Raw genomic sequence first — 23,081 nt, forward strand, 5'->3', positions numbered from 1 at the left:
TAGAGGAACGGAAAATGGCGGACCTCGAAGACGTAACGCTGGACGGGAGACCGCTCCAGTCCCTTCGAGTGGCGGACTTAAAAGCAGCTCTCGAGGAAAGGGGATTGTCGAAAAGCGGACAGAAGAATGCCCTCATTAAAAGACTCAAAGGGGTAAGATTTAAGGTGGAAAAACCAACAGACTTGCAGCGAGCTAAGCTTGACGATGAGACGGGCTGATGCTCGCTGTCGAGGGCCGACAACTCAGTCCGGTCCCACCGAGCCTGGTAGAAGACTTTTCGAGGTTGGCATCCTTCTGGAAAATGCCCGTTTGCATTGCGTTGTGGTTAGGCACCGTTTTTGGTTGTGCAGAGCTGTGTAGCTCAGATGAAGGGCAGAAGTTCAGCCAAGTTATTATCTCGTTGTGAGCTGTGTGTTTGTTTGATGTTGTCCTGTTAGCCCGTTAGCTCCCCAGGCTAACGCAGTGAGTTGATCGCTGGCCTTAGCGGGAGGATTGCAGGATATGTTTGTTGCCCTTAAACGATGTGAAAATAGTTAATGTGCATGACTTTTTGCTGCGTGATTGTTGCATTGTGTTTTATTTTAGTTAAGCTGTTTCACGTTAATGTCTTTTAACAGTGTTAATGTCATTTTAGGCATTTTATCTGAACTGACATGTTTCGTCAGATCTAGAAATGGTCGCCTGGGTACGTGAGCTGTCATGGGTCAAGTTTGAACAACTTTGTTTACATTTCAACAAATATTTAACCTTCTCCGTGAATGTTTGGATATCTTTTTAACTTTTTTTTTTTTTTTTTTTTTAAACACAAATCAGTCCTCCTGAGTTCCACTATAACCGATGCTAAAAGTATTTGCATCAGTATTTTCTTTACAAGCGACGCTTTTTAAAGTTTATTTGTCCAACCAGCCACATTTGTATTCAAGTCAAGTGATTTTTATTCTCATGTTGACGTGCTCTTGCAAGGTAAATCCACACAAGGATTTCTGCCTCATTATATATATATATATTACATTTAGAGTTGACACAATAATGAGAGGTGATTTTAAAAAGTATTAATTTCGATATTATGCAACATTAAGGAATGTGTAATTTAGTGTTTTTCTATTAAAACGTACCGTTTATTCCCCATCTCGTTTGTTTTGCATTATTTAAGAGTTTCTTTTTCAATTATGGTTGAATTATTCACCATGTGCAAAATATTTCAGATTTAAATCTGACCAATAATATTTGGTGCGTGTCTTCGTTTAACTTTCTGGTTGCTCGCAATTGCAAGCTTTTCAATTCAGCAAAATGCAATTTTCAAAAGTAAAGAAAGGCAGTATCGATCAGTAATATTTGTCATTGACCAACATGGCCGTATTATGTTGGTGTCCTGCAAAGTCACACAAACTCTATGCTCACTGAAATGATAGAAGTAATTGCTGGCATGTTTAAAAGGTATTATACCATGGTCTGGTAAATGAAGTAACGCAACCAGAAGAATATCCTTCTGCTGTTTATACTACATTAATGAAGATTTTGGTCTCAATAACAGGCTCTCATGTTGGAGAATTTGCAGAGGACATCCACTGCTCATGTTGGACTGCAACCAAACTCTCAGGTAAGAGTCTTTGTTGAAAAAAAGACAAGTATCTCAAAGACTGAAGCCTTTTAAATTATAACCTGGTAATTATAAAAATAGCTGTTCTTCTAAATATCTGCAAGAGTTTGTTTTAGTTGCTTGGACTTATTTTGTTTCACTTTGTATTTAGATTGGTGAAGAAATGAGCCAGAACAGTTTCATCAAGCAGTATCTGGCAAAGCAACAGGAGCTCCTGAGGCAGCGTTTGGAGAGAGAGGCTCGTGAAGCCTATGAAACAAATGGTAAGTGCGCAGGATATCTCAATGCTCAGGGTACAAACACACCAGTGCTCTCATGATGTCTCTGGAGGGTCTTTTATTTACTTATTTTACTGTTTTTCTTCAATAATTTATACTGCAAAAATGCATTGCCTGTCAAAACAAATTGAGACTTTAATATTTAGTTGGACCACCTTTAGCTTTGATTATGGCACACATTCACTTTGGCATCATTTAGATAAACTTCTGGATCAACACAGAATTCATTTCTGTCAACTTGGATTGATTTTTCTCTAAGCTCTTCTATTGATGATGGGAGAGTCAGGATGGCTACACACAAGTATTTTCCTACACACTCAAGAGATTCTCTATGGGGGTTATGGTGTAAACTTTGTGGTGGCCAGTCTATGTGTAAAAAAATTATGTCTAATGGTCCTTGAAATACTATTTGAGCCCAGGGAATCCTGACATTTTCTTCTTGGAATATACCCAATCCATCAGGGAAGAAAAAAAATCCACTTAAGGAATAACCTGCTCGTTCAGAGGTATTCAGCTGGCCTCATTCTCTGAGCACATAATGTTGCTGAACTAAATCTGACCAACTGCAGCAACCCCAGACTATAATACTGCCCCCCCCCAGGCTTGTACAGTAGACATGATGCTATGGCTTCATCTCTTTGTTTATCTTTCTTCTCACCCTGATGCTCCCATCACTCTGCAAAAGGGTGAATCATCAGACCACAGGACCTTCTTCCATTGCTATAAACTCCAGTCTTTAAACAGCAAATCTCCCAAGCAAATTGAAGCTTTTTCTTTCTTTCTTAGCCTCAGTGATAAGTAGTTTTCTTATGGCTGTACAGTACTTTCCCTTCACATTGTGCAAGTGCTCTAAGATAATGGTCAATAATGCATTGGATTAGGGGTATGAGAAAATATTGATCCCAATATTTTGTGTGACAATATTATATTGAAATTCAAAAGCACTGTATAGATTTTTATCAAACAACCGATCTATACTGATGAGGCAGATTTTCATTTCTTTATTCATGTTTTACATAAAGATCAGTGTTTCTATTCATTCTGCAGTGAAATTTAAATCTTCTGTTGTTATTCAGTAAGTTGATATTAGGCGTGCAACAGCGTTCAGTGTTTACAACTAGTAAAGAAAAATTGCAGTATATTGTCTTGCTTATAGTATCCTGATATATTGCAATATATTGTATTGTTGGCCCCTGTTGTGATACACATCGTATCGCCAGATTCTTGCAAATACACACCACTATGTTGGATGATTCTTTACCAAGTTTCAGATTGATCTGCTGTATTCTTAGTTTTATTTGCCTAATGGATGCCAGTGATTTGACCCTTGTGAAACATTAACATGCTTTCCACAACCACAGATTGTGTCTTCTGACATTGATTTTTAAAGAAATAAGAAATTTCTCACAACATTATTTAGGGTTAAATAAGTTGTTGAACACTATTATCCATCTTGCATAATTATCCAATGGGAGGCTCTTACCAGTTTGTCAAATTAAATCTAGATGGTGACTTTTTCTTTTTTTTTCCATTCTAGGATTAAGAAAGTAATTCTAAAATTATTATTTTTAAGTCTTATTTCAAACCGTCAGCCATCAAACCTGTCAACATTGAAACCTCTGTCAGCTGCTGCCATTTTGTTTGTGTTTGTTTTTACGTGTACATCTTTTTTCCCGTGAGGTTGTCTTGCTTTTTGATTTAGTGGTTTTGTCTGAATTTAATAATGTTCTTATGAATTGTGTTTGTTTTATTAATTGGTGAATATTTTCAGATTTTAGATTATTAATTTGTATTTTTTCTGTTACTTTTGTACAGGGAACCTCTATATTATGCCAGGGGCAACAGGGACAGCAAATGAAAGCTAGCTTTTTGGTTAAATCTGGCATATTTAGAAGCTGTTTCATGCTTTATTATGCTATGTCCCTGTCAAAAAATAAAATGATGCATACAGTTCAGTGTTTGCAGATGCAAATGTTATATTTCTTTGTTTTGTAAACAGAACAAGAGGACCACACAGAAGTTAACAACAGGACATCATGCCCTCCTCCTACCCAGGTTAGCTGCTCCGTTTTTCTCCCACATTTGATAGTTACACATTTTTTTATGAGTTTGTACTCATTTGATTCTGTTAAGCTTGTAATAATTGTGCCCAAAAATTATAAATAAGAAAAAATTTCACAGTCCTCTCTAAAAGTCTCACTTCCTTTTTTTTTTTTTTTCTTCTGGTCAGGATGTCACGCCTATGTTAGCTGGCCAACACAAGCCACCTGGCCCCTCTGATGGAGAGGGCTTGTTTGGTTCAGTTAATGCAGGGCAAGGTAACATGAACCAGGAGGTAGATGTATCCAGTCCACCAGCCTCCGGTTCTGTGGCCATGCGAGTACCTGGTGGTGAGCAACGACAAGAGCGGCGTTCTGCATCCAGCGAAGTAGCAGGTGACAGCGACGATGACGATAGCGAGGGTGGAGAGGAGGATGGTGATGATGATGACTGGGACAGCAGCGCTCGACGGAGAAACTTCAGAGAGCCAGCCAGAGTGCCCACAGCAAGGGAGAGGTCTGGTGCATCCCGTCAACCCCAGCAGCAACACATCCCTTCCCTTTTGTCTCCTCAGCTCCGCCAGCCAACACCTCCTCCCTCCCCGCCTCCAGAGTTATCATTTCCCTTACCTGACACCCCTAAACAGAGCCCACCTAGTCCTGATGTTGCCCCAGCCAGGCATTCACCCAGCACCTCCAGCTCTGGTTCCTCCAGCAGCGGCAGCCGCAGCAGTAGCCCAGAGCCACAAAGAAGTGAACCTAATGAGCGCAAGCCTGGCCCGCTGACTCTTTTAGCACTTACAATGGAGTCAGAGGGTGCTTTTTCTGGAGCGGGTTGGCATGGCATCGAAATGGAAGGCAATAGGCAGGACAGCGGCTCACCTTCAGCTACATCGTTCCCTGGCAGAGGGCCTCCAGAGGGTCTGGTATCTGCCATCACTCACACAGCCAACACCGCAGGGCATGTACCATTTTCCAAGATTGCAGGCCCCCATCAGGGTGTCGCAGGAGCACATTCGGTCCATATCCAAGTACCTGTGAGTGTGCTCAAGGCCACTGCGGCAGAGGAGAGGGACAGAGAGTCTGAGATGGAACGAGAAAAGTCACTTGAGCTTGAAAGGCAAGAAAAGTTAAGACAGTTAGAGCAAGAACGAGAAGCTGAGGAAGAACGAGAAAGAGCCATTGCACTGGAGCGAGAGAAAAGGGAGAAAGCTCTGGAGAGAGAGAGATTTGAGCAGCAGCAGGCCTTAGAAAGAGAAGAACGGGAAAAGGCATTACAGCGGGAAAGAGAACTTGCTCTAGAAAAGGAGAGACAGGAGAGGGAACAAGCGTTGGCTCGAGAGAAGGAGGAGCGTGAGAGGGCCTTGGAGCTTGAAAGGCAGAAGGAGCTAGAAAGAAAGAGGGCTTTGGAACAGGAACGCTTGCAAAGAGAAAGAGAGGAGAGGGAAAAACGGGAAAGGGAGGAAATGGAAAGGGCAAAGGAGCTAGAAAAAGCCAAGGCATTGGAGAGAGAAAGGGCTCTAGAGCAAGAGAGGTTGGAGAGGGAGAGAGCTCTGGAGGCTGAGAAAAAGGAAAAAGAAAGAATTGAAAGAGAAAAAGCTCTGGAAAAAGAAAGGATTGAGAAAGAAAAGGCTCTGGAAAAGGAAAGGATTGAGAAAGAAAAGGCTCTGGAAAAGGAAAGGATTGAGAAAGAAAAGGCTCTGGAAAAGGAAAGGATTGAGAAAGAAAAGGCTCTGGAAAAGGAAAGGATTGAGAAAGAAAAGGCTCTGGAAAAAGAGAGGCAAGAAAAGGAAAGGATTGAGAGAGAAAAAGCTCTGGAAAAGGAAAGGATTGAAAAAGAAAAGGCTCTGGAAAAGGAGAGGCAGGAAAAGGAAAGGATTGAGAGAGAAAAAGCTCTGGAAAAGGAGAGGCAGGAAAAGGAAAGGATTGAGAGAGAAAAAGCCCTGGAAAGAGAGAGGCAGGAAAAGGAAAGGATTGAGAAGGAAAAAGCTCTGGAGCTTGAGAGAATAGAAAGGGAGAAGGCTTTGGAGCAAGAGAGACTAGAGCGTGAAAAAGCTGCAGAGCTAGAGAAAATTGCAAGAGAAAAGGCCTTGGAGGAAGAGAGGATTGCAAGAGAAAATGCTTTAAAACAAGAGAAGTTGGAGTTGGAGAGAAGGGAAAAAGAGAGAGCTGAAAGAGAGCGAGCTCTGGAGCAGGAGCGAAAAGAGAGAGAAAGGCGAGAACAGGAGGAAAAAGAGAAGGCAGAGAGGGAGGCAGCTCTGGAACGGGAGAGGATGGAGAAGGAAAGAGCTGAGAAGGAGAGGAAAGAACAGCTAGAAAAAGAGAAAGCTCTTGAGCAGGAGAAGCTGGAGAATGAAAGGAAGGAGAAGGAGAGAGCTCTTGAACAGGAAAGTTTGGAGAAAGAAAAAGCCAAGGAGGAGCAGGAAAGGGCATTGGTAGAGGAGAAAGAGAGGTTTAAGATGGCTGAAAAGGAGAGCTACCTCTCTCCATCCAAACATGGCCGTGAGGTTGGTCTCACTCCCCTGCCCACTCCTCCCCCCCTCTCTACAGGACCAGCTAGAAACTCATCGACAGAGGCAGGAGAGCAGGAAGATGTCCGTGCTCCAGTGTCCCAGAGTGAAGCCCATGGCGCAGAGTCTGATGCAACGCCTCTGTCACCACACTCATCATTTAAGAAGTTCCGGTTCTTAAGGGACTCCCCAGTCCAGCTCACATCCCCATCCGCTCCTTTGGGTATTAAGCGGCCCCGTAAATTTTCTGATAGCCCCCAGCCTCAGGCCTCATCTGTCACCTCACCTACCAGTGTTGGAGAACAGCCAATAGGAAAACGATCCTCCACTGACCAGGAAGATCCACAGACCCTGGCAAATCAGGAAGCTACTGTGTCAGCGGGAACTGCAGGGACCCCGTCTGAGGAGAAGAAGAACACTAATAAAATTGCACTGGACCAGGATCCCAAAGAAAGAGTCAGAAGGTTTGAGAAGGAACAAACAGTTCCAGCAAAGACCGAAAGGTTTGCCAGGGAGACCATCAAAAGACCAAAAGTGGTGGATGAAAGTAAGAGTTCTTCACAGCCTGGGGATGTAAAGAAAGAAGAGAAACGAGCAAGACGAAGATCATCGTCCCATGACTCGTCTTCATCAGAATCAGACTCTGGGTCCTCATCTTCACGATCATCTGGGTCGTCCACATCTTCACAAGATTCCTCCTCTAGAGGCAGAAAGGTAAGTCATACAGCCTTAGGTTTTAGTTCCTTCCTGACCAACAAACACACAGATGAATATATATATATTTTTTTTTTGTTTGTTTTTGTAAAATAGATTTTTTTTGTCAAATAAATAAAAATAATGCATTAAAATTTTTTTGTCATTTTTAAAATTGTTTTTAATTATCTTTTTACTTGTCTTTTTGGGCATTACAACTGAATGATGATCTGGCTACTGTGTTGTTTTTTCCCCAATCGAAATCATGAAATTGATGAGCAAAAAATGTTTTGGACATTTTTTTTGTTTCAAGTCTACAAAAATCAGCACTATTGAAGAATCGTTATAATCGGATCGGGATGAAAGCATATCGTCACAGCCCTTTTATTTATACAGCTATATTACATATATGTATGTGTGTGAGAGTGAGTGAGTGAGTGTGTGTGTCAGTCAGTCAGTCAGTCAAATCACCCAAATGCCCCAAACACTGATTGACTTCAATTGAGTGGAAATGAAATCACTTAAATTATAATAACTGAGCAATGATTTGGCCTTCTTATGAGTATGTTATAAATCACATTATCTATTGAATGAGTATGATGTCACTGTAAAATCTGCTCCACTTCCATGCAGGCATTGTATATTATTGGTTCAGTGCTTAAATGTTACATTTATTTGTGTTCTCTATCATTAAGGAGGAGAAACGTAGCAGGGATTCGTCATCGGTGCACATGGACACAACAGAGACTCAGGTTGAGGGGTTAAAAGAGAGCCCTAACGCCTCCCAGTGCAAAAAGGAGATGTCTCTTGAGAGGAGTAAAACTGCTGTTGGAGACAGTCACTCTAAGGTCAGTGGTTTTTAGGTAAATGCTCCAAAATAGCTACATGCTGCGGGAATAAAGTGTTTTCTGAACTTACCAAAACATGGCAGTTACATAGATATCCCAGTTGTGAAAATATTTTAGTTAAAATCCAGTTGTTCACAAGACTGGCTGAGGTTTAATCAAGTGGCTTCAACATGTTAGTTCCTAAATGTGTTGTACAGTTTATTTTAACCTTCCCTTATAAGCATTCAACATTAATATCCTTTGTTCTGTTGCTGCTGTACATCCGTTAATTTGATGTGATTTTTTTTTTTTTAATGCATCCATCTGTTTATCCCTTTTTTGTACTGCTTAATGTATGATGATGTTTTTTCGTGATAGAGCTGAAAGTGATAATTTATCATTTGACAGAAAAATAATCAATTTTCCATAATAAGTGAATACAGTATTACTGCACTGTACTTTAATGTGGAAACTTGCCTTTTAAAATTTTATTATTTCATTTGGTTGGTTTTTCAAATTAGGTATGTGAGTAAATGTAATTTAAAAATGATTTGTAGACTCATTGATTAAATTAGATTATACCAAATATGAGGTCTAAATAATAATTCTTGGAATTTGCCCTAAAAAAAATCACAGAATAACAAATCACATGTATACACCAGTCAGCCATAACATGATGACAACAAGCTTTAACATGCCACAAAAGATGATCTGCCCCGTTAGAGGAGGGACTACTTACATGTGTCCTGGAGGTGTTGGAACTGGTGTAGATAATGTAATTTATGCTGTGAAGTTTATGCTTTCGGTTTGCTTTGATGCCGGATCCCATCAGTCATACTGAGAACTTGGAGTTTAGGCAGAAATATAAGACTGTGAGTTATGCTTCCAAGAAGAAGTTGCGTCTTGGATTCATTGTTGCTTTTGGTACGGACCAAATATTAGTTAAACATCTACATGAACGCGAGGAGTCGGGATTTGCCAGCTGAAATTGTAGCTTTAAATTCACTATGTACAATATGAAGCTATAGCACCACACTGAATGCAGTGTGATGGCATTTGCAGTTGTGTAGAAGTTGTTAAAAAGTAAGAAACCCAAAGCAGATTCGTCTTCATGTTTAACTCGCAAGTGGGGTTTCTTTCGTCACTCTGGTCTTGTCCTCTTCTTCGCAAAATACTGGTGCAGCGCCACCTTTGGTGGGAATGGGGATATATTATAGGTCTGCTTGATTATGGCAAAAATTATAATCACGATTGTTTTGACTGATATTGAGATCTCGATTATTTAACACAATTATCCATTACCTTTAACAACATGAATATAGTTAACATTAGACAGTTGCTTTTAAACAACGTCTTTAGGATTGTTTGGAAAGTCGCCAAGTTGGCAACAGTGTCTGAATGAAACCAAAGCGGCTGTGGGAGGAGTTTACAGCACAGCGCTGCAATGACAGTGACGCTCGATTAGCAGCTGAAGACAGCAGGAGAGAAAACTGCTCAGAGAAAAGTTATCGCACCCTTTTATTTTTTATGATCGTTGAAAACCCAGATGGTAATTGAGATTAAAATCCATTTAATCGCCCAGCCCTATTAAATTAATCTAATGGTTTGGCTCTTTTGACCAAAATGCAGCATGAATGTTATCTCAGTCCGCATGGATACACCCCCCATTGACTGAGCCGAGTCCCTAATTGGACTGAATCTAGTGAATTATCCTGATGTAAATGCACCCCAAGAGCATCTTGGCTATGATGATCCTGAGGAGGATATGTTTTTATCAGAGCTGTTCTTGGATGCTTTCATTAAAACTGGGTTCAATGATGTGGTTTTCCAGATCTGTGTGTGTAAATGATTCTCTGTAGAACAGGACAGGATCTGTCCTTCATACAGAGGATTTGTCTTTCTGTATGATGGAAATGTTTTTCATGTGAGAAATAATAGGTAAAGGATTCACCTATTGGTTGATGCTCCAGACCTTTGTATTTAGCAGAATTCTCAAAACGATCATATGTCAATTTTCACTTGGTTTAGAAAAATACATTTCTGCTCTTTTAAATTTTTAGAAACTTTTCACTGAAGCAGCAACCAGTGATGATCCACACCGAAAGAGGAAGGACAACCAGGAGGAAGAAGAAAAAGACAAACAAAGGTCTGACTTTCTGTCTTTTCTGTGATTAAAATGAGAATTTATAAGATACCTTCAAGACTTTTATGCAATAAGTCTGGTTTTGTTTTTATTTACAATGATTTCACAAAAAGATAGAAATGACAGACTATCTGAAATTGTTTTCATAACAGCTGACATAAAAGGAGAGTATTTAGGGGAGATAGAGGGAGGAGAAAATGTGACAGTTGTTCTGGCAACAGCAGAGTCAGCATGCTTTGTTTTAGCCAGGAACACGGTCTCCTTACAGAAGGAGTTGATGTCACATGCACATCCACAAGGATCACATAACTATGTGGGCATTTATTTGTGAAGTGGAGTCTTGATGGACTCTGTAAGGACAAGGACTGCAGACAGGGCTACTCAATTCAGTCCTACAGGTTTTTAGTGTGTCCCTGCTCCAAGTCACTTGACATGAGTTAATATGCCAGGTGCATATATGGGGTGTACATCTCTGACCTGCACATACTAATGATCTTTTTCTGCTTATCTTGTTTCCTGATATTATGTGGGTTTAACACTGTGCAGGCAAGTGAAGGACACTGCCATGGCAGATCCTGAGAAGCTTTCAGAGACCAGTGAGGAGGTAAGTCACACGGGGGGTCACAAATCACCTGATTTTTGAAAACTGTCAATAATTGAGGACATCAATAGATGGACCATGTTGTGCTTTTTTTGAATAATTTTTGATTGATAGTTGACGTTTTTTAATCACCCTGTGCTAACTTAATAATTAGTATAATAAATATGATGTTGTATCCCCTTTTTTTTTTTTTTTTTAAAGTTTTTCCATAAAAGACAGTTCATTAAGCCCTTTTTCCAAATGGTAGAAGGAAATTATATTTGTCATCTGGTTGTTGATACTGCCATAGGCAACAGCAAAGGCGTTTTATTTCACTGTCGCTGATATTTAAAATTCAAAATGATTGCTTTGTAATAAAGGTGCTCTTGCCTCTTTCATTGCCCCTATTGGTACCTGCATACTACCTCTGCCACTTCTACAACTACATCTGCATCTGTTCCACTTACCCCAAGAATCCACAGACAAACCCCCCAGCAGCAGAGGAATATCCTTGGCAACAAAGGCTGGCACATGAGTTCATTGATATATCTGGAAAGAGCTATTAATTGGACCAGAGCATTTGAAGAAGAGGCTGGCCTGTCAGTATTGTCCACCTCTTGTCTCATGGCAACTAATATGGCTTTTTGCTTTGATAAACTTCAAAGATCGCAAGCAAGGAAGGCTTCTTCCATCAAGTCAATTTAAAGACTTGGTTTTTTCACTGTTTTTGGTCATACAGACAGTGGATTATGAACTAGAGCAGGATGAAAGGACATTTCCTCGTGTGTGGATACAGGTTTTTTTTTTTCTTTTTTTTTTTTCAATTGAAGAAGGACTTTATACATAAGCCATTGTCAGATTTTTCATTCTTTGTGACTGTCTTATCTTGCAACCAAACACGAACATCATCATTTTGGATTGGTGTACACACCGACAACGGCATGCATCATCTGGTTTTCATCTAATTGGACTCTCATTGTTTCTCTGTTCTTACGAGCCTGAAAACATTTTTCACCAAAATGTTTTATGCCGAAACGTGTGAGGACAAAAGACCTTTGGCAAAAACATTTCAAGGCCCTTACCCAAGAGAACAATTGAACCGTCCTGCCAGTCAAGCTTTCAGATTTCCCTCCAAACACCTCAGCCACCACTGATTGGACCCTTGTTGCCTAGAAACAGTACATGCAGTCCTGATTGGGCCATATCCAAACCAGTAAGAATCAGGTATCAGTGTTATCAGGGAACAAGTAGATTTAGCAAATATTCTGTTTTTTAGGAGATCTTTTATATTTATTGAAGTTGTTGGTGGGAGAAGAAGCTATGGAAAGGTTTTTCTGAGTGTTGTCTGATCCAAGTATTGTGTTTTTAGTATTGAGATACTTGGTCAACCCATCTGTGGGGATATTCTGTAATGCAAACTATTATTTCCACCAAAGCTTCATTTAAGAAGCTGCAGCATTTTAATCTTAGAGAAATTATTTTCATGAATTTGATCATGAAACCTATTAAATGTGTTAAATGAGCACATTAAATTCAGTGGCCATGAATCTAAAATGAGACCTTACACAGCAGTTTCTGCCGTCAATTCTCAGTCTTTATTTGTTCCCTTTCCAGTTGTTGTTCTACTGTTCCACCCACCTGACTTTATTCATCCCTGCTTCTAGTGCCTGCCTCTCATCTTCCCCGTGTATGCTGGGTTGTTCTCATTTCTTTGTGTTTCAGACACCAAAAGCCTTCTCATCGCGTAGGATTTCTCTTAGCTGTGAGTATACCCACCAACCTCCACCTCTTTATCAGCAGCTGTTACTAGTTAGTTTGTCTTCCAAATTTAAGATTTTCACTGTCAGCATCATGAATTGTTGACATTTTCAGATCGAAATCTGTATATATTATATATTGTACATTATCATGTTTTCCAGGTAGTAAATCATCACCAGGACCTGGCAGTGCGGAGGCTGAACCGGAATCTGGGACTGTGGCCGGTCGCAAAAGGAGATGGGGTTCCAGCACAGCTGTCACTGCCAAGAAACCTTCTATCAGCATCACCACTGATTCACTGAAGGTAGTCACAGCAGACTAAGACGTACAACACCTCATCCCCTTTTCCTATGAAGGGACTTTTTTCAAACTTATCTGAGCTCTGTTCAACCTTACCCAGGTAAAAGAAAACCTTACCTCCCTTACCTAAAATTGTAAACTTTCCTTGAAGCATACATGTAGTAGAACGTTGGGACTTTTCAGATTCTCCAGAATACATGATGGGCAGGTGGAATAAAGTTGCAGAATTACAAACGTCCATGATTAAGCTGGTGTGTAGTTCAGATTTATTTTACTTCAGCTAATTTAACTCTGAGTTTTGATCATTTGAGACTTGGAAGGATAGCGAGGTCGTCTGAACTTTGAAGTGGAAATGCAACCTCAAAAAGTAAATAAATTCTGGGTTTAAAAAATTCCTGGATATGTCCCTGGAAATCTCTTTCTTCATGTTGTTAGTCGTCCCACTGTGAATGCTGAAACTTGACTAACACTTTAACAAAACAATCCTTTGTTTTTTCATTCATTGCCTACAGTCTCTGATTCCTGACATCCGGCCATGTTTAGGCCCAGAGGCAGTAGTGGACCTACACCCTGAGGAAACTCCTCTCTCTGATGCAGAGAACGAAGATCTGGAGCATGCTGACCAGGACCTTCAGATCCGACGCACGGTCACACAGGTTAGCTTGCTGCTCTTACTCTGAAATTAATAATGAAGAGCTAGACTTCACACTTTAAAGTGGCAAATGTCAGGGTTTTTTTGTTTTCTAATTTGTTGGCGAATGTCAGTTTTTTGTTTGTTTTGTTAATTTTAATCTAATTTGTTGATGTTGTTTCTTTATATTTCTCACTCTCCAAGGTGGTGCATTCAGAAAGCCAAGAAAATGGACAGAAAGAGGCAAAGAGGAGCAGGCATGAAGAGCTGGAGGAAGAGGATATCAGAGATGACCAAACAAGAGTAAAGTCCAATGAAGAGCAGATGGACACAATCATCCCTGGAGCGCAGGAAACCCAGTCCCCAACACATACCAGCCATGATGTAGACGTCAACACTGGTAATTTACCTACCGAAATATGTTTCGTATTTAGCGTTGCATCTATCAAAAATATTTCCTGACCTGTTACATGGACATTGAAGTAGCATTAAGGCACCTTTTTACAAGTTTCTATGACAAAGTAACATGATATCAAAACTGTCTTTAATACCAAAACTGAGCTTAGTGCTGATTGTGAAACAAGAAAAAAGCAACAAAAAAAAAACTTAAGGAAAGATAATAAATGTTGTAATGATGACCATAAAGTTATTTTGTTTTTCTCTAATTTAACATAAACATTTAAAAAATATGGATATAAAGTATTGTGTTAACCATTCTTTGTTGTAGTGACACCAAGTGACACCCTCATCCGTCGCTCCATCAGCCAGCAGAAAATGGGAGTTTCAATCACAATCGATGATCCTGTTCGCACGGCCCGACAGCCTTCGCCACCTCGAGGGAATGTCTCAAATATCGTTCATGTTTGCAACCTGGTGAGAAACCAGTCCTTACTGGCATTAAGCTTCATTGTAATGATACAGTCATTTGCACTGATATCCAACTGATATCCAACTGTACCCATGGTAGCCCAATCCTCCCAGTGCAACTGAAATTTCCCAACTTGGAGAGTTATATCTGTTAGCAATATAGCTCGAAGGGTTTTGGCTGAAGTTTGATTCAACTTTTAGGAAATGTTAGAAATGGACTAAGGAACAAGTTTTTGGAGTAATCCGGATCACTGTCTGAACACAGAAATAATAAAAGGAATCTTCACTTTTGATGAGCCAGGGATAATTTTGCCATTAAAACTTCTAACTAAAAAGAATTGCTCATAATCATTGGGACGAAAACGCACAAAAAATAGCTTGGCGGAGCTCTGAGTGCTTTTAGTTTAAGTGTTTAAACATGTTTCACCAGAAATGGTACTAAATAGCAGACACAGAAAGTAACAGTGTTCAGACTAGAAGCGCAGTAATTGGAAATTTTTTTCGATGTGGAACAACCTTTCATCACCCTTTTCAGTGAGAGGAATAAAACATAACCACCTGAAATCCAGAAACTGGCAGAACTCAAGGTTTTACACACAAAGCTATTTTCATTTCCTTACCTTATCTGTTCAGGTGTTTTACTTGTTTTTTTATGTTTTTTTTTTTTCATCTGAATATCATTAGATTGATATGTCCAGTTGTCTCTGCCTTGATCATAGTTTTAGTGAAAAACTGTTAAACACTTTTCAGGTGAGGCCATTCACACTCGGGCAGCTCAAGGAGCTTCTCAGCAGAACCGGCACTTTGGTTGAAGAAGGCTTCTGGATCGATAAAATCAAATCCCATTGCTACGTCACTGTAAGTTATCATGAGCCCTTCTTATAGCCGGGACTGAAAGTGAACTGGATTGCTGTGTAAGTTTCTTCACGGTGCACCATCTTTCATTTTGGTTTTTAGTACTCGAGCATAGACGGGGCAGTCGCTACACGAGCAGCTCTTCATGGAGTTAAATGGCCTCAGAGCAACCCAAAAGTCCTCAGTGTTGACTTCTGCCAGCAAGATGAGGTAAGTCTTTATCAGTCTTTTTCTTTTTTTACACCCACAATGCTTTTCAACAATGCTTATCCCCATGTAATGTATCTGTTCTTCACAGTTGGACTTTCATAAAGGCTTGGGTGCAGCCGTCAGACCCGGAGGAGATGAACAGGGGTCCGCTTCTGGACGTGCACGAACATCAGGCATACCCTCTCTTCTCCCTGATCGTGACCAGTGGGCTGAACGCGAGCGTGAGATGGAGCGTAGAGAGCGGGCCCGAGCAGAGCGGGAGTGGGATCGCGACAAGGTCAAAGAGTTTGGGAAATCCGGAGAAGAGAAGGAAGGAGGACCCCGAAGGTCACGCTCCAGAGAGAGACGGCGAAAGGAGAGGGGGAAGAGCAAGGAGAAGAAGAGTAAGACATGGAGATAAAGTGTCCATTGCATGTTCGATTCTTGATCTTTTTGTTAAATACTCTGTTTTCTCTGGTGAAACAGCTGAGGATCCCCCTGCAAAGCTGCTTGATGACTTGTTCCGCAAAACTAAAGCAGCTCCTTGCATCTACTGGCTTCCACTTACAGAGGAGCAGGTGAGATGCAGATCTGTTTGTGGCAGAACATTTACGCCTGGGTTTGGATCTGAAACTCATGTACCTGTCTTTGTTTCAGTACCTTCAGCGGGAAGCCGCCAGAGCAGAACGGATGAAGGAGCGTGAGAAGCGAAGGAAAGAGCTAGAAGAGGAGGAGGAGAAGAAAAAGGAGGAGGAGCGTAAGGAGAGGATGAAAGCTACAGGTGCCACAACAGGAGACCGGAGTGAGGGTGACAAGGACCGGGAAAAAGAGAGGGACAGAGACCGAGGAAGAGAACGAGAACGAGACAGGAACAGGGACAGAGAGCGAAACAGGGAGAGGGAGCGGGAGAATGACAAACGCAGGGATGGCTACCATAGTAGACCGGGGGGCAGCGGGATGGGCCGACGTTCACGCAGCCGCAGCGAACCAAGAGAGAGGAAGCGCTGATGGGACTGTCCTGGAGACCACCCTGCTCCATTTGCCTTTCACTACATGTACTTTGTCACAACTAAGACCCAACAGAGGACCAACTGATGTCATCTCCTTCTCTCAAATGTTCACTTTTTTTAAAGCACATCTACAGCAGTCTTGCTTAAGGGGACCATGATTTTTGCAGTGTTGTTTCTCAGAGTGCTGTATGTCTCGCTCATGTCCAAGTTTGATATATTTTTCTTCATACATTCGGCTTCTTTGTTTTCCTTTTCTCCCCCCTCCTTCGGCTTTTGTCCGGACTGCCAAGCAGTTAGGCACCGTGGACTATTTTGATTATTTACCCCAACGTTCCCCATCTGCTCCAAAGTGTAGATGCCAATAATGAGTTGCAATCATTTGACGCCTCTGTTGTAAACTCTCTGCAGTTTGGTGAGGAATCCTTTTGTTGATGCATGTAGTACAAGGCTACTCCTGCCAGGTGTGCCAGAAAAGAAACTCGGTCCTCTGTGCAGATGCTTGGAGAAGTCCGAAAATATTGGAATCGGTGTGTTTGGCATTTTGTACAGACCTATAAGATTATTCAAAATCATGTCTTTAAATGAGGCAGCTCTGGGGTATTTTCACTAAGCGTGTAATAACTACTAAGGCAATGCAGTGTTCTTTCTCTGTTTTAGAGACAATTTGATTCTCCGTGGGAGAATCTCGCATACGACACAAGTTATACTTATGTCCCCATTGAACCCGCCCCCCCTCTTCTTTTTTTTCCCTGCCTCCAGTACTCTTACCCTGTAGTCAGTACAGGCCTGAGAGGGGAGATTGCATTATGAGTTCTTACCAATGGTTTTAATATTGTTTTTTTTAATAGTTATTTTATCATTTTAGTACGTTTTGTTTTTGCTTTTTTTTTGCTTTTTTTTTTTTATTTCTTTGAGTACGCCTATCAGTGGTGAATGTAAAAATAATAAAAAAGAAATTGAAGTTTGAAATGATTGTTTCTTTTCCAAATCCCCATGAAGAGGATTTCATGTTTTCTAATGAAATATTCAACAAACTACTGCAAAAGTTGCTGATGCTCCACAAGGGGTCAGTCATGCCGCATTTGCCCACTCACTGAATCTGACGTAAAACCCTTAAATGTGCTCAAATGACATTGATTATAAATATTCCCAAAGACATGTAAAATATGCAAACAGCTGTGAAATTCCCCTTTCCCCCAGTCCAGTGGTAAGGAAGTGAATCCTGTCTTTGTCATCTCAGTTGGTAGTGTGTGGCCTTTTTACCATCTTTGTGTTTTTTTTTTTTTTTTTTAAAGATTCGTCAGATTCAGTTTCTTATAAATGATGCATTTGCTGTCTTCCCTCTTCGGTTGCCCCGGTCCATCTCTCTGCTCTTGACGTCGATCCTGCAAAGCTCAGCACTGCTCCTCTGTAATTACAGCCCTATGGTCGCTGAGCAGAACATTTTTCTGCCCTGATGCAACTTGATGTCCGGACTCTGCAAGGACCTTCGGTGCCAACATTTCCCAATGTCCCCAGTTTCAACATGAAACAGCGTGGCTGAGGATCAGATAAGAAAATCATTTATGTTGACAAGATTTTCAAAGATCTAGGCTCTTGTGAGCTCCAAAGTTAAAGGAAAATTCCATTTTTTAGTTCGGATATTTTGGATGTGCAGGAAGCTTATAAACATCTCTGATTTGCTTCTGTTGTGGCTTTCATATAAATGCATGTCAGTCTAGGAAAGGAGCTTTAATAATGTAGAATCTCTACAGAAAAACCTCAAGATCTACATGATCTGATACTCCCAACAATATCACAGCTGGATGTGCAACCAGCTTTTTTATTTTTGTTTTTGCTGCATCTACTTTAACCATGTTGCAGCTTTTTGTGTGTGTGTTTTAGGTGGAAACTGTACGGTGGAATTATAAGCACATCCTCTAGAGCAGGGGTAGGTAACTCCGGTCCTCATTTGCCACAGTCCTGCAAATGTTAGGAGTTTCTGTGCTGCAACATACCTGGCACACATCATACCTAATTAGCAAAGTTGTGCAGAGTTTGATGTCAAGCTCTGCACAACTTTGCTGCTAAGTCTAAGTCTGCTAATTAGCCATTGATTTGAATCAAGTATGTTGCAGGAGGGAAACTCCTAACATTTGCAGGACTGTGGCACTCGAGGACCGGCGTTGCCTACCTCTGCTCTAAAATAACTATTTTGTGCAAATTAAATCATGAGGAGAACATGAGGGCCTGTGGGTGGCGCTGTAGGAAAAACACACTGTCTTCTTGTGTTGGTTTCCGGACACTCCAGTGCTGATTCCAGAATAACAGGAAGATGTTTGTACATATAAACGTGATACAATTCTTAGTTTATCAAGGTATTAAACCGGTCTCAACACAGAGGACTGAATACTCTGTCTGTTTCTATTTTTGGGGCATCAGCAGCTGAACCACCCTACATCAGCTTTAACCTTAGATCAGAGTTCATGGATTTAAAGATGACTGGCATCAGTGTTTCTACAGGTGTAGTTATGTTTCCACAGCCACTCATTGCAGCTGGAGGACCACAACAAACCATCTGTGTCTGGTTCAGGACTCAGGTCAATCATTAGCAGCCAGTCAGCTGAGCAAGGCCACTGTAGTCGTGTTGAGTGGGCAGTAAAAACAATATGTTTTTGCTCTGTAAGCAGTATCCCTCCACTCAAATTAATTTCCTCCTCCCCTCTTCAGTGTAACCGCACCGGTTTTTGTGTTAGGAACCTCAGCGTAGCGGCGCACTGAGCTCTGCTTTCAAAGGCTACTTCTGATGTGGCCTTTCTGATCTCTGCATGTCTCACTGACTTTGCGCTTACTCTCATCTGACGAAGAGTTTTCCTAGCTTTGTATCCTGTATACCCCTGGCAGCCCTCATGTTTTCCTCTCTCTTTCACATGTCCTTGTGTTTCTCACTGATTGATTGGAAGTAGAGAGAATACTGAAAATGGTGATGACAGGCAACAATATCTTGACAATCACGCTTAAGTCTCCTTGAAGTTCAAAACTCCCTTGATATGTACACTCCCTCCTCTTTTCTTTTCTCCCCAAGCCCCCCCCCCCCCCCCCCCCCCCCCCCCCCCTTTCTTTGTGATGACATGTATGTGTTTATGGAAACCAGATGTGGGTTGTTGGAATGGAAAAGCCAGAGAGAGAGAAAAGCTGAGCATGGTGTTGTGTGGCAGTTAATTAACAAGCTGCAAAAAGATATGAAGAGGGGAGAAAAAAAAATATTTGTGTTGTGTTGCTTCTTTGTTGTGATGTCAAGAGTTAATACAGTGATTTAATGCACATTTTGATGACAAACAAAACATTAAGGGGAGTTTCCTTGGAAATGTAGCAGGGTTGAAACATGGGTAGTTTCAGCATGTAGAGTCTGAATCAGCATCTCCTATTATGAAGGTGTTTTCCTGCAGGGCTCTGGGAAACCACGCCATGAGACATGGCTTTGAAAGAAAATATCAACAATAAAGAGGCTAAAATTGTAATTGCTCAACTACTTTGCATCTGTAATTATTTTCCACCAGCATAATTCCTTCCTCTGGCATTTATAAGAGCCTGTTCCAACTCTATCCCACCCCATTCAAAGTGCAGACATTGTGATGGGAAACAAAGGCAGGAATGCAGCTTCAAAACCAGAGACTGTATCTTGTTTTAAAATGAAGCTTTACTGAAAATGATAAAAGGAAGGTAGTGATACATATAATGAGAACTATAAACTGAGAAAATAAGGCTGTATGTAAACGTTCAGAACCAAAGGCTTTTAGCCAAATCAGCAGTGAGGTAGCAGAGACGGGAAAAGCAAAGATCACAAACCAAAATCCTGGTGAAGGAGAAAACTGAGATTTGAGACATCTGGGGAACACAAATATGTTGAAATAATGGGGAAAAAATTATTTTCCATGCATACCTCCATGTGTTGCTAAATGGAAAAACAACATGCTGTCAAAATGGAAAAAGTATTAGCTGTTAATCCCCCCTTCCTGCTGTTAGTGTATAGCACAAATAAACTGTGCTTGTGACTCCAGCAGCAGCAGCAGCCGTGAAATACTGTTAAGCAGATTTTGACATTTGACATATAGCAATAAAAAACAAGGTGAATTAATTATTTGAATGAGGACTGCAGTTTATTTACAGATAAAAACTTTTTCAGAGCCTTGTCTTTGTTCAGCTAGCCTACTTTTTCCCCCCACACAGTAACTGTTGCAAGTAGCATGCTAAGCTAGCTAGCACAAGTTAATAATTAACAACTAATAATCGCTAATAATTAAATAACACAATTAATCACAAACAACCAGTCAAAACTCTTCATACTTTTCTCAAAGTATTTGCTCAAATGAACTAACTTTAAAACTCTTGTGCTTTACTGTAACTAATTTATTTTCTATTCTCTAACTGTTACAGGCTAATTTTAAAGATTTTTTTCATGTTTGCACAAATTTGAACCCTGAAAAAGGTATTTCACTCTGTTAAATTAAAACAAGCCCACAAATAATCATTTGGATTTTGTAGTCCATACATAAAACATTAGACAAAAACTTGTCTGACAGTTTTTATCCTATTTCTGTATTACATGAATAATAAAACTGCTGCTAATGATTTGCTGTTAGTAATAAAGCAAATGCTAAAGAGAAATGAGGTCTGCTATCATTACTTGCGAGTGACAGTAAAGTGTTTTTTGTACATACACCCGTTGGGATCGGTTTGAGCTTTATTATTATTATTATTATTATTATGTTTATGTTTATTTTTAGTATTTTTATGTTTATTTTTTATTATTACTATTATTTCCTCATAGCCCCTATCTAGTAGTTTAAAAGGTGTCTTGGTTGAAAATATGCGCTGTAGCATGTCTGAACCTGTAGTATTATTGTGGCTACTCATGTCTCGCAGATGATGCTATCCTACTTGTTAAAAATGTTCTGGTGATAAGCTAGCTAAAGATAGCCACTTTCATGTGACAGAGCAAGAGAAAGAAGACTGTTCTCAATCTTCCTCCTGTTTGTTTTATTGGTGCTGGTGCAGGATGTGGCAAGGTTTTAACTGATGCAAATTAAAACCATATGTAACCTACCCACACCACAGATCCCACCTTTCCATTATCCCACATCCTTGTTACTAGGAAGAGAGGTGAGTAACAACTTTTTTTTAACAGCAATCTGTGTCAAGCATTGGGGAATTTACATTTACAGTGTGATTGCTATTACAAGACACAATAGGCAAGAACAGGACTTCCCCTGTTGGGCAGTCTCGTCATCAGTCTGCTGGGCATGTCAGCTGGAATGGGCACAGGACGGATGCAGCTCAGAGAGACCGATGCACAAAAAGAGATAGTTGAGAGTGTTTGATAAAAATTAGACCCTTTCATGGCTGATTTCTTAACACTAAGCCCTACTGCTCCATTTAGCAGATTACAAGGTACCTCTTTTCTTTTGGGAATAAAGAAAATGCAGTCACGATGAAATCTCAGAACGAGCTGGTTTGAACTCTGAATTTCCCCTTGGGGATGAAGAAACTATCTTTGATTTGATTTGATTTGAAAAGTCTTGCTTTTTTCAGCAAAATATTATCAAACCACATGCTACAAGTACAAGAGACTGATTCTCCAGTAAAGTCCACTTGACAGCTTACAGGTTCATACTTATGATCCACTGAAAACATTATGAACTAAAAAGTGGAACGTTTCAAACTCCTGAGCAGCTGAATATGAAGCGAGAATGGAAAATCTTTTGCTTTTAACCAGACCATTTTATCTCCTCAGTTGCCAGCCCCTTATTGTTGAAAGAAGAGACAAGACAGTCTCTTGGCTGTACTTATTTCCTGATTTTAAAAATGCAATTACTATGATGAAATTCAAAATTTATTTTGTTAAAGCAACACAATTAATTAGAGTAAACATTTGATGTGGTGTCTGTTTTATTTTCCATTCAATACAGAGTTTAAATACTTTTCAAACCACAGCAATCTGTTGTTATTTACATTTTACACAGCTGTCTAGCTTTTTACAAGGGGAGGAAACAGGGTTGTATCTTGGTGAAATGTGAGCTTGTTAGGAGTGGACATAGTTGGAAGAGGTCCGAGCACTGTGGTGTGGTCTTTTGTTGGGTTTTGTGAAAAAGAAGTGAGTCATTTTGCAGATAGAGAAGAAAAGCTCTCCAGCTACACGTAGAAGAGAGGAGAAGAGAGACGACTGTGGGGAGGAATTGTGCTGAAGCAATTCTTTTCTCCTCTCTGCAGAGTCAGCTGGGACAGACAGGAAAACACCAAGTAGTGACCCACAGGAAAGCATCGGACTTGTACACAGGCCACAGAGTAAGCAGAGACAGCAAAAGATCATGCTCGACAAAGACAACAACAAAGACACGTTTCCTCTTACAAAGAAAGACAAGAAAACCCCATAAATATTTTATTTTCCTTTGTTGTCTTGATAGATTGTCATAAAATCAATTAAACAGATCCACAGCTGACTCCCCTCCCCCATCACTGCTGCGTCCCGTTGTGTGTCTGGCTCACATGATCCAGTTGGAATTCCAGATGTTGCTCATGGAATTCTGCTCCATCTCTGGCCTCCAAATGTGACTTAACCCTCCTCACTCCTCCTTCCTCTCCCCCCCAGAAATGCCTCGTGACTTCTCTCCTCTGCCCCAGTTCTTCAAAACACCACAGCAAACTGAAGACAAATGGGTGCCCTAAATCTTCTTATTGCAATGGGAAAATACCTAATCATCATCGGCATGAAGCTTCTGTTGCTGTCATTATGGCATATCATCGAGGCATTGACCCCCACCC

At 40.6% G+C, this 23,081-nt stretch overlaps 1 protein-coding gene across 1 annotated transcript; it reads left to right on the forward strand.

Moving 5' to 3' along the window:
* acin1a (apoptotic chromatin condensation inducer 1a) lies at nucleotides 1–17,196 on the forward strand. The gene is made up of 18 exons (XM_079243683.1): nucleotides 1–152; nucleotides 1,535–1,600; nucleotides 1,752–1,863; nucleotides 3,878–3,933; nucleotides 4,109–7,141; nucleotides 7,816–7,968; nucleotides 10,008–10,093; nucleotides 10,637–10,694; nucleotides 12,393–12,432; nucleotides 12,590–12,732; nucleotides 13,241–13,384; nucleotides 13,564–13,759; nucleotides 14,087–14,232; nucleotides 14,977–15,084; nucleotides 15,184–15,291; nucleotides 15,380–15,674; nucleotides 15,757–15,848; nucleotides 15,928–17,196. The coding sequence occupies exons 1-18, from the start codon at nucleotides 15–17 to the stop codon at nucleotides 16,276–16,278; spliced, it is 5,325 nt and encodes a 1,774-aa protein (XP_079099809.1). The 5' UTR covers nucleotides 1–14; the 3' UTR covers nucleotides 16,279–17,196.
* The last annotated feature ends 5,885 nt before the right edge of the window (nucleotides 17,197–23,081 follow it).

This window comes from Telmatherina bonti (assembly GCF_933228915.1).
Source record: "Telmatherina bonti genome assembly, chromosome: 7".
Taxonomy (NCBI): Eukaryota; Metazoa; Chordata; class Actinopteri; order Atheriniformes; family Telmatherinidae; genus Telmatherina; species Telmatherina bonti.

Bases quoted from the DNA above. Each gene is read 5' to 3' on its own strand.
- acin1a (XM_079243683.1), top strand. From the start codon at position 15: ATGGCGGACCTCGAAGACGTAACGCTGGACGGGAGACCGCTCCAGTCC. The intron at 13,385-13,563 runs GTTAGCTTGCTG...TCACTCTCCAAG, and splicing joins TCCGACGCACGGTCACACAG to GTGGTGCATTCAGAAAGCCA. The intron at 15,085-15,183 runs GTAAGTTATCAT...TTTGGTTTTTAG, and splicing joins AATCCCATTGCTACGTCACT to TACTCGAGCATAGACGGGGC.